Below are 11,868 nucleotides of genomic sequence, written 5' to 3' on the forward strand. Positions count from 1 at the left end.
CCCTTACTTAGTGTCTATAAGTCAACTAGGCTACAGCATCTGTCAGTGTCAGGGGCAGAAGAGAAGCAAAGAAATTTGAGGGGAAATAGAGAATACTTGTTAGTGACAGAGTATAGAGAAACAGAGTGGCAGCTGAAATACTGCTGTAAAATATGGTATGCATGTTGCAATTAATGGCCTGAAAATTAAAGAGAGCTTCTTCATAGTATCTCTTATCAAGTAAAATGACAGATGGTGTGAACTTAAAACTACTGGAAGAGCAGATGAGCCGTTATATAAAGCGATCTTTGCTTACTTCGTTATCCATTGTGAGGCTGCAGATGATGCTGTTCACATAACCCTATCCCATATTTCTGAGAGAGCCGATCATTCTTCAATAATACCACTGGAATCTGTGCTGTGTTTGAGTGCCACTGCAGAGGGACACAGATGAGAACCCCAAGGTTACCTGTGACCATGAAATCTAAATTATCTTGAATGCAGTTCGTTTAAAATGCCGCCCCACCCGCTGAACGATTCAGCAGAACAAATACATAATATCTGATATTTCCAAGTCAAACGTTACCCAGCTCATTTCAGCCATGTTTTCCTCAAAGCTCAATTTAAACATCTAAACATACAGTTGACCTGAGTACCGCTGTAGGGAGATGGCAGATGTGTGCTTAACGTTTCATATCTCAATTTATATGGCATTAGTAGCTAACACGCTAGCAATTGCTAACAATGTTATCGTTAACGATCAAGCTAAGGCTTTCTGCCAGTTTCCAGTGCCGTTTCCGGCCAACTGTTTATTGCACAATTTGTCTCCCTGGGTTAGCGACAGATGCAAAACTAGCAAGCCGCCAAGCAGTTCAGTTAAGCTAGCATTGACGCTAACAACAAACTGAAAGGCTAATGAGTTAGCATGTAACTAGCTAACATGAAATGACACACTGGCTTTTAGATCTCGTACTCTTTTACAACCTTGACTCGGGTTTTAATAAAGATAAGAAATGACTTACTGTCCCTGCAAAATTGTATGTCGCTGGCCATTAGCTTTAAAATGAAGGAGTTTTTCTGATTTCTCATGCGCCCAGCGTGTTGTGTTGGTTGGTTACCAGGATAGCTGTCCACCAATAGAGAGAGCCGCATCAGTGTCAGACACGCCCCCAGCCTGCTGCTGCCACATCCATACAAGCCTGCACAAAACCCTGTGCTGCTGAACCACACTTCTGGAGCATTGAAGACACTGGTATGCAAGTTAGGTTATTCAGAAAGAGCACAGCACGATCCTTGAAGTAAAATCACACACATTTTCATGGTCATCAGTCAAAAGTTCAACACTGTTTTTATTATTATAAATCAATACATTTTATATAAAAAAAAAAAAAGAACAAAGGGGGTCTGAAATAAAACCACTGTAGATGTAAACCAAACAGATCTGGTTATGGCAAGCCTCTTACCACACTGGACCCATATCACAGACACTTGATTAGCCAGCATGTCTAGTTAACACTCACTCACTCATCCTACAACACCCTAGGCTATACTTAAGATCACTCTACAGTTTGGAAAAGGTTTAAAATGGAAATAATGTGGTTGACATCGATCTTTCTGCAAAGCGTTGCAAGTATAGCGACTTAGTATGCCATTGGTTTTTGTGCAATCCTAACATCCATCACCAGCAGCATTCAAAATTACTTGTGAAGTGTGCACACAATTTTTTTTGTATAGCAGTTCAAGGTTGTGAAGACTCTTAAACTCCTGAAGGTAAACAATATAAGCTTTGTGTGGCGCCCAGTGTTATGCTCATGAATGTAACGCAGGTTTGAGCATCTTCTGTCCAGAAATGACCAAGACCTAGCTTTAGCCCACTTGTCACAGACTTCCTAAAATGAGATCAACGAGGCATCTGAGAAGAGCCAGCATCATTGTGGTGTATACACTTAACTGCTTCTTAAAAATAAGTGGACATCAAAATGTTGCTAGAGGTCAAAAGGGAGCACAGCCAGCTGCTTAAACAAGCTAAGCTGCTCACTGCACTAGTAGCACTCAGAAACACTCAACACAGGAGAGAGGGTGGGTCTGTTACTATGGTATTCAACTTGAATTTGAAATGGATATTGCAACTTTCCTGAATGAAGGATATAAATGTCAATGTCATTTGTATTATTTTCAAAAATAAAATGCCCTTGTGACACAATTGTAATTTATTACTGTTTGCCATGTAATTGCAGGCCAACAGGTGTGAAGGCAATACAAGTGCAACCAATTCATCTTCACAGCACTGCAAGATAAAAGCATACAATCTAACAAAATTAGTCCAATCGAGATGATTTCACCAACCCCGACCCTTATGTTTTGGTAGTAAGAAATTATTTGTAGACAGGATGCCCCAAATTTCCCTTCTTATTTATTATTAACTATTTCTTTGTACAAAACATATCAGCAGTGTTACCAGGTCAAAATTAACTGTCTAGATGATAATTGGTGGAAAGGTTTATGGCTTTCTGCTTTTGAAACCAAGCTTTTACTTACTGTGCTGGGTTATGGTAGGTAGGTGTAGGTTAAAATGGACCACATGTCCAATTACTAAAAACACACATGGGAGGAGAAAAAAGTAAAACAATAACTTAAATAGAAGTGCTTAAAACATAACAGTTCTTAGAGCCCTTTCAAAAACCAAAAAAAGTTGCAAAGCAGGAATCCCACCCCAACAGAATAGGAGAGCGAAATGAACAGCTGTATTGGTAATACTAATATTCATCCAATGATTCACAGATGTACAGTTCACTTATAGGTCATATCCTTCCCTCCCTTACAAATATTTCTTGTTTCCTGGTCAGTGGCCCCCCCACGTCTGTGAGCCCCGGCTTCCCTCTGTTTCAAGTCTATCTGTGGTAGGAGCACACTCTGTCTCAGTACACCTCCCCTCTTCCTCCTTTGCCATCAGTGCCCGTTCTTCCTCTTTTTTCCTGCGCTCCAACTCCCACTCCACAAAGGTGTCAAAGAGGCTGGGCCAGGCCTCGTCCTCACTGTAGTTGCTCAGGTCAGGCCCAATGGCCTGGGTGAAGTTGAGGAACATGTTCCACGTGTCCCTTGAGATGCCCCGAATACCTGAGGGGTTCTCCGCTAGGAAGTCCAGCCAGTGCTCCAAGATTGCAGGTGTGTCCTGTGTGAAAACCAGGCGCCACAGGGCAATGGCTATATCGCGCTGCAGAGAGCGTTGGCCCTCCTCAGCGTCCAGGCCAAATTGGAAGGTGAAGCGATACAGGTCCTTGAAGTTCTCCTCGCCCTGGGCATCCAGCAGCATGCATGGGAAGCGTGAGCAGATGCCTTTGAGGCTGTCTGCCTGGATGGCCTTGCAACCTTCAACAAACTCCTTCCTGATGACACAAAGAAACAGAACCGAACATCAAAATTATATTAGACCAGTTCACTCAAGATAATGTGGCCAAGAGCGTACTGTTCAACAGAGCTATAGGAGCAGCACCAGAGCTAAGTAACAGTTAAATTTGCCACAAGCAACAATAAAGCATTGTGAAGTCATTTTAATGAAAACAACAGGATGTCTGTCTAGAGCAGCACTACAAACATCACTGACAAAGAAGGCAGAGAAGGTCCCTTGCAGTTTAAGGAACACTGTAGTGAAAACTGTTCATGCTTTCAATGCAACTTTGACAAACATTATTTTCGCTTCAGTGTTGTGGGCCTCAACCCATGCAAATATACTTTGTTATTTGAGCCCTACAACAATATAGGCTTTCAAAGTCAAATGTAATATAAAGAGCTTCAGTAAGCATCGGTTGACAATGAAACATGTTGGTAACCAGAGTGTGGTATTGTCCAAAGCCTCTGGATAGAAAAGTGCTGAGTTAAAAATCAGAGAGGGGGAGCAGTGACAAGTGACCCAGCCAGCAGCTAGCCCTATTCATCTGTGACACTAACTGCCGAGTGGAAGCGCAGAGCAGGATCCATTTCCTCTGTTCCCCCTACCTGACAGTGGGACACTGTGTGTGTGTGTGTGTGTGTGTGTGTGTGTGTGTGTGTGTATGTTAACATGAAAAGCTAAAGTGAGCGAGGAGGTGGGATGGATGAACCACTGCACAGACTTGAAGGTTAAACAGATCAGGGAGGAGAAATTGCTGCTGTTTTATACAGTGGCCAGAAGAGTAAGGGTGCATTTCTTAAGGGTGCATGATATTGTGTTAGCAGAATTAGATAATAATTGCTTAAAAACAAATTACAGATATCAGGGACCATTTTAAAGTTATGACAGATAGGCACTTTTAATTAATAAACCAACTTGTGGGATTGAAGGTTCTTGAAAGCCTAAATGTGTGCCACTGTTATAGCTGTAATACGCTCTCTTCTAAATGTGATCATTTCTGTCCAATTTTAAAAGGGTGATATTCTCATTGATTTACAAATAGACAGGGATCTTTGTACACAGTGCTGGTCATGTGGAGATGTAGCAACAATCTGACTTTATAAGATGTCCAGGGTTTCCCTGATATGAGTGAAAAACAGTAAAGCCAATTTATTTTAGAAGAGATACGTTTCAGCGCTAACAGCTTTACATTAGTAGATAGTGTTACATAGTGCCAGTGTGGAACTTGATGTCAGGAAATTTTCTCTCTCGTAAGTTCAATCACAGTTCTCAGCTTACACTTTAGAGGTGTGCTGAACCTGAAAAATTCCACTGGAGAAAGACACAGTAACTTTTTTAACCACAAATGGCAGCTGCAAAGCTGTGCCTTAGGAAAAGGTTAATCCCTTCCACTTGTGGGATTTGAGGGGGGAAACAGCAATTTTATTTAATTTTTTAATTATCACCTTTATTGGCTGGCGTGCTAGTGAAGATAACGACAGGACACATGGGAGAGAGACTGCACGAGATGCAAAAAGGTAATCAAGCCAGGAACAGGACACACTGAGAAATGGCAAATTTAATACCAAAATAAATGTGGCATGTTTTACACATTTGAATTAAAATAGTCTGTGCTACATGATAACAGCACCCAGCTGGGTAATTAAATCAGACCCTATGTTTTTCAGTCATCTGGGACAAGGAAACATCTGTATCAAAATGTTCCGTTTTCACCTACAGCCGATTACTATTCTATGGTTATGCTATTTTATCTTGAACAAATAAAAGTGAAAACCCATTCATCAAAACTCCACTTTACCTTGTAAACTTGCACATGGTGGCTGCTTGAAACTTCCAGGCAAGAACAAGCACACGAAACTCTGCTGGGTCCACGCACAGGTCATTGCAAAACCTCTCCATGCCTTCCTCCAGGATGGCATCTTCCTGTTCATCCTTGTAGCAGCAGAACAACTCCTCGATGCGCAGCATTGACAGCCCGTCTCCATCCAGAAACTCATCCTTGCGTGGTTCCCCCATCACTGCGGGTATGACAGGCGTCTCCACTGTAACTTCCAAGGCCTTGGTGCCATTCGACAGCTCGCTGGTGGCTTTGCTACATGGGGCACTGGGCTCTTCTTTGTGGCTCCCACCACCACTGCCACCTTTCTTATGGTGGGACTTGGAGCTGCTCTCCTTATCTCCACTCTTACTGCCGAGTGAGGACGTCGGATTCTTACACTTGGTGACACACTGGCCCATGTCTTCCTCCGCGGTCCCTCGTCTGTCTTTCCTCCTCGCCTTCAGTCCCCGTCCGAACCACCTACACACCTCTGCTCTGGCCTGGCAAGACACCTCAACATACCCTCAGGCCTGAGGTGAAGAACAATTTAACAATGTTCATTATCATAGAGTGTAGCTCTAAACTGAAGTCAATCTTGCTCACAATCAAAAAAGTTAAGATCCACATTTCTGCGGCTCTTATTATCAAGAAATGAAACGACAGGAATTTCTGAAGTGAAATTAAGCTACCTGTGCCAAATCTGCTACAATCCAGGTCTTGCACTGCTAGACTTAAAAACCCTAAAAAGAGAAGACCAGAGAAAAACATTCTATATGTATAAATACATTGATTACCATTGCAGATTACGATAGAAATGTCTACAAAAGAAATAAAAGAAAAATATGACTGGTAACCACAGAAACCAACTGAGGCAGAATTGATTTTGGGTTTACACAGAAGAACTACATAACTTTAATATGAACTTTGTTATGTTTTCCTTGTTGTCACCAAATGTTCTGAGCATGTGAGCTCCTTTCTTGCATTCTTGGAAAAAGATGTAGGGAGCGGTAACATCACTGTAGAAACTCACATCTTCTCCTAATCCTCCCAAAAATCAACACCAAAGTGGTAAATGAGGTTGCAATTGGCACATACAATAATAAAAGGGAATGTTAACTTAATGTGCAAAGTACGCAATAGGCAGGTAATGAAATTATTTACTTTTTATGGAGGGGAGGATAAAAAAAACTGATCACTGGCCAAACTAAGGTTTTACAGTAATAAAATTGATGCAACATGATTTCTCTTCAGCCTCCTCAGTTGCTCAACATAAGCTGGTTTCATGTGTACCTATTAATGCAATTAATCATTCTGCTGTCACATCTACACCCATAAAATGTACAAGTTGATCAGGTGTTTGATAACGAATGAAGTAACTGGTCAGATTACTTACAGACAGTCCCTCAGATGGCACTGGCCACAGATCAAAGTGTCTTTCTATTCGGCTCCATCATTGTGACCTTGACATCCACAATGCTGAAAAGACATATCATCTTGTCATCATAAGCAGAAAGTGATAGCTCATCATTCTCCAACCTGCAGAACTTTTTCAGTCAACATGCTATGAATGTGTAATTTGATCACAAGACAATAGTTTGTCTTATTGTACAATTATTCCCTTACTCATTTGTAACTACAATGAGGATGGTCAATAGCATTTGAACTGAAAACATACTGTGCACTGTGGACTTAAGCAGGGCTTATAAATCTCTGGTTCTGGGGTTAAAAATCTAACACTGGGATTCCAGTTAGGAACCTCACACAGGGCACAGGGTAGCTTTGTCCTGAATTACAGCCCAGAAACTATGTTGTAAAATCCCACACTTCGAGCTACTTGTAAATTCTTCTTCTGAAACCAACTTTTACTTTGTGTGGTTTTCTTTGATCATGTCAGGCCATCAACGAAGAAAATCTATGTTCATCATCAGAGCAAATCGACTGTGTGACTGATCATTGCACTGGGCATGTACAGGCAAATCTCTCACAGGTCCGTTCGGCTAACTCCCATAACTAACAATTGATGGACGTGTGAAGGCCTGCTTATTAATTACAATTTCTTAATTATCATCCTCAACAAGCTAGCATGCTAGGTTAGCAAACACTTGGGTGTTCATTAGTTTAGATTGTTAGTCCGAAAGCGGTCAGAGATAAGTTTAGCTAGAATACAAATGTGTGATATTTGTACCATTGATGTAAGTGCACAGCCTCAGTTAAGTGAGATATCTGACAACAACTAACGTTAGCTAGCATTAACGTTATTTTGCCAACTTATGTTCTTTGGGAATTGACGAGCAGAAACAGGATCAAGTGAGCTCAACAGCACATTCACAACACTAAAAATGTCTTGTATACAGTGTTTTGATAATCACTTACACCTGGCAATTTGACCATTCACTCACTCAGATGGTACTTGTTGTGAAGCTGTTATCGATTACCAACACATCATCGCCGCCGGGCCATTTACATCTAAACTGCCTGGCCCTGGCGACGTCGCCATAGCTAGCTAGCATCAACTCGGTTAACTAAAAGTTAGCTATCGGCTAAGCTAGGTCTTTCGCTTAAGACACCGAGAAATACCACAACTATCCTCGTCAATAAACTTACCTTTTTGGAAAATTCTACTGTGTTGAACTGGATGTACATCGCTCCAGGAATGCCAGTACAAATTAAGTTGTTCGTAAGTTGACCAAGGTAGCGTTTACGAGCAGAAGCGAACTGAGGCAAACTCGTCGCGTTAACTCAGATAGCTAGCTAACTAGCTGGCAGCTGACAAAAAAAACTTCCACATCAATATCGCATTCTCCGTCGCTTTTAGAATAAAATCAACTAGCAAAAAGCTAGCAAACCAGAGTGTGCTTTTGAATCCATCTTGAATTGTGTTCGTTCTTTGAAGACAGTTAAAAGACCACCTCGGACTACACCAGCCAGTTTCTTTGTGCTTCCCCCTTTTAGTCATTGAGTGTAGCTACATTATGGGCATTTTCCTGCATCACTTCCTCCAACAGCTGATCTTCATCTGCGCGGTGGCAGCGATAAAACTAAATCTGTTCGTTTTAACAAAGTCATGTTATTGTAAATACTACATTACATCCAGATGGACGACTTATTTCAGAATTAATTATTGAAGCGCTGGTTTTGACGATGACATTTTACTGAGCTTTTAGAGAATAATACGGAACACTGGAAAATATGTGAAAACACCTCTCTAACTCACCTGAAATTACTTAAACTGGGTCTATAAATATTGAACTATATAAATGTATATTATAATTTAAACAGCTAAGTCATCTCCAACTTTGTTTACGGTAAAAAAAAAAATTACAGTCAGTCATTTATGTTATTATTATTATGGGTTTATTTTACGTTTCCTTCTTGCAACCTTTGAAAACGTCATCATCAGTGGACAAGTGTTTTTCTGCTGCCCTAGCAAGCTGCTTGCGAATTAGCCTCTTCTTCAGACACAGTCGGTAGGTCAAAGTTTTTGCTGTCAGATAATTTGGAAAACGTGATGAACGATAACGCTAATGCAAGTCGTTAGTGTGAATGTGGCTCTCGCCCCACGACTAATTTAACCAAGTTCTCTGAAACAACAGATGCTCATCTTGGGCTGTCAATGTGAGAGGGCTCAAGGAGAGCTAGCTTTATGCTAACATCTGATGCCGAAGTATGAGAAAACAAGAGCTAATACAAATAGAATTATATTATTCTTAAGACTTCCTTTAATCTCTCTCTCACACACATACACACACACACACACACACACACATACATATTAGAATATACAATTGATACCTTACAGTCAGTCATGTAACTGTTAAAAGGCAATGTTTGGAAAACAGCCCCGTGTAGGTTTTAGTGACATCTACTGTTGAGTGATGGGGACTCTCCTGAAAAGAAAGCATGATTTAACCCTGGGCCCCAGACTTCAAGGGGCCCAAAATGTCCTTGGTTCCCTGCATGTCAAGTGGATTTGGTAATTTGATTATTTGCAGATGTAGTGGGGAATCTGTACCTCTAAAGCACATCTTCAACAAAGGCACATCATCTGTTATTAACAAATCTTGCTGGTCTCTTGCAGAGGGGCAGATTCAAGATCTTTATTATTTTGTTTTTGATTGTCTTGTTTTTGGTGCATGTTTGTTAATGCTCTGTTTAATTAAATCACTACAAACTCACAAAGACACTGAAAACTTCTGGTATTATTCCAGCATAGTAATGGTTGGTTTTTATGGTTTGTGGCACAAATAATGACACCACCATGTTTAGTGTGTGTGTGTGTGAAGCAAACATATTGGGAAGACTTTTTGAAGAATTCTCTTATCTTAATAAAAAAATCTTTTAGATAACATAATGTACCTAACTTCCTGTCCTCAAAAGATACATACACCTGGATTATAGATGTGTGACAGCCTAGCACTATGTTCTCTCGTCACCACTCATAAGTAATATGATGTCCAGCAAACTGTTACCAAACTTGCAGCCTTTTGCATGATGTAGTGTCTGTAGAGGTATATAAATTGACAAAGAGACTGAGTAAATTCAACTAGGGGCAGGCTGTTGGAAACATGATTGATTTTGTGTGTAATCTTCATGACAATGCATCAAAGTTGTCAACAAAACAGGGTATCTTTTAGCAGGAGTAGCGCATAAGAAACAGATGATACGATAGTATTAGAAGGGTTTGTAATGTCATCAAGCTTAATTTCCTTTATCATGCTTGCACCTGCTGTTTTCTCAGATTTTGATCCCAGATGACGGCTTCCACTCGCAGGACAGTGCTGTCACTGTACATGCGGGTGTTTCGCATCGCCCGAACCTGGCAGGCACAGAGTGGGGTTACAGGTGACACAGAGACTGAGAGAAAGTACATACTTCAGGAGGCCCGCACTCTATTCAGGCAAAACCAGCAGGTGTGAACAACAATATTCTGCTCATGGAAATGAATGTACAGTTGTTTTATAGGAGTGTGCATTACTAATCCCTTGTTACTTGTTTCAGCTCACAGATCAAGAGTCAATAAAGAAGTGTGTAGAAGAATGTGAAGCAAGGATAGAAATAGGTAAGACACAAGTTTTCCTTAGAAAACTCTGGACTAACCTTTATCCTGCTCAGACAAGAGGCCGTTATTTAAAGTGGTGCTTTCATTTGTTTTCTGTTTATCAAATGAGAATTCAGGTTGTTTTTATGATTTCTGTTTTGTTTAGCCTGAAACTTTTGATAAGAATCTCAAGTTGTATTGTGGCCTAAATTCAGTGAAACATCCGCCAGGTGCAGAAATGATGAACCATATGACACAGTTGCTGTAACGTTTTCATTAGGTGAATGATACTGCTCTCTACATCTCAATCTGAGGGTGTAACTCAGTGATGTCTTTGGTCAGTTGTAATATGTGATACAGTGTGATAGAAGTATTTGTCACTGAGTGGTTGTGCAAGTTCATCTGAAAGTCTTGAGTAAGCAGAGGAATAAACACTGACCTGATGATCTGAATGTTGCTGACAAAAGAAAAGCCAGACAAAGCAAAACCATCAGCATGTTCAGGGTTTATTTTGTCAACAGTTAACTGAAATATAAGCCTGCTGTAATCACTTGTGTAAATAACATATGATATGTTTTGCCTATTGCATGCTCATTTATTATTTTATTTCATTTCATTTTGGTCAGATTATAAGAGATTAGTTCATTTGTAGACTTAAACTGTTTATACAACTGCTCAACCTTTTATCTAATGTGTGCTATAATTGGACCACATGAATACATCAACAAAAGTTTATAATCTGTCTTTGAAAGGAATAGATAAGACATTATAAAACAATAAATAAGTAATAAGACAATACAGATTAAATGAACACCTCAGAAATCATCCATATACCAAGGGAATCAGACACTTTGGGTAGGGCCATGCAGGACTGTAGGATTTGCTCTGAAAGAATAATGTTTTCAAGGTTTCATATGATGTTGAGAAGCCCCTTCAACATTATTATTTTCTTCACAGGTCTACATTACAGGAACCCATATCCAAGGGCTGTAAGTTACCGTTTATCAAGCCTCCTTAATTCTTTTTGTGTAGTTATTGTGTTGTTGATACATTTTATTCAGTTATTTTGTTCTCTGAATGTTCCTTTAGTCCTACTTACCACCACTGGGACTTGCAACTCAGAAGGGCAGGAAGCTACGAACGCAGCAGCGCCTGAGGAAGCAGGCCAAGCCAATTTACTTACAGTCACATGACGAGACATGATGCTCGATTTTGCCGATCCTCGCCGAGAGTTCAAGTTACCAAGGACAGGAAACTAGAGTGCAGTCACAAGCTGATCTCACGGGTTGAGTTGTTGCAAGCACTCTATCATCAAGAACATCTGTCATTCAGGAAAAAGCCGCTTTTCGCTGTCATGTCATTTTTTACTGTGAACTATATAAATATAAATTCTTATTGCAGCTGAGGAGTGTCGGTTCTGTAATATAAGATCAACTTGTGTATTTTATTTATTTTTCTGTGTAAAAAAAAAAAATATTGTTCCTCACATTCTTTCCATATCAAATGGAATCATATCGACCTGTCATGTTTAAATTGTGTCAAAATACAAACATTCATTGTAATTAAACTGCTAGGAAACAACGTTGTCTTAAAGCTAAGTCTTACAGTATACACTAAGAATAAATTTGTGAATTGATATGA

The 11,868-nt window shown here is 40.2% G+C and overlaps 2 protein-coding genes across 2 annotated transcripts; one reads left to right on the forward strand and one right to left on the reverse strand.

The window, feature by feature from the left end:
- Positions 1–1,333: 1,333 nt before the first annotated feature.
- Positions 1,334–8,159, reverse strand: dcun1d3 (defective in cullin neddylation 1 domain containing 3). The gene is made up of 5 exons (XM_022743567.1): positions 7,794–8,159; positions 6,583–6,665; positions 5,879–5,929; positions 5,169–5,719; positions 1,334–3,365 (listed from the first exon to the last, which is right to left on the reverse strand). Exons 4-5 carry the CDS (start codon positions 5,606–5,608, stop codon positions 2,822–2,824), a joined length of 984 nt encoding a protein of 327 aa, XP_022599288.1. The 5' UTR covers positions 5,609–5,719; positions 5,879–5,929; positions 6,583–6,665; positions 7,794–8,159; the 3' UTR covers positions 1,334–2,821.
- A 408-nt stretch (positions 8,160–8,567) lies between these two features.
- lyrm1 (LYR motif containing 1) lies at positions 8,568–11,661 on the forward strand. Its single transcript, XM_022743298.1, has 5 exons — positions 8,568–8,656; positions 9,928–10,099; positions 10,188–10,248; positions 11,185–11,216; positions 11,317–11,661. The coding sequence occupies exons 2-5, from the start codon at positions 9,941–9,943 to the stop codon at positions 11,428–11,430; spliced, it is 366 nt and encodes a 121-aa protein (XP_022599019.1). The 5' UTR covers positions 8,568–8,656; positions 9,928–9,940; the 3' UTR covers positions 11,431–11,661.
- Positions 11,662–11,868: the final 207 nt, after the last annotated feature.

This window comes from Seriola dumerili, unplaced genomic scaffold, assembly GCF_002260705.1.
Source record: "Seriola dumerili isolate Sdu_G_001 unplaced genomic scaffold, Sdu_1.0 BDQW01000068.1, whole genome shotgun sequence".
In the NCBI taxonomy this organism is placed as follows: Eukaryota; Metazoa; Chordata; class Actinopteri; order Carangiformes; family Carangidae; genus Seriola; species Seriola dumerili.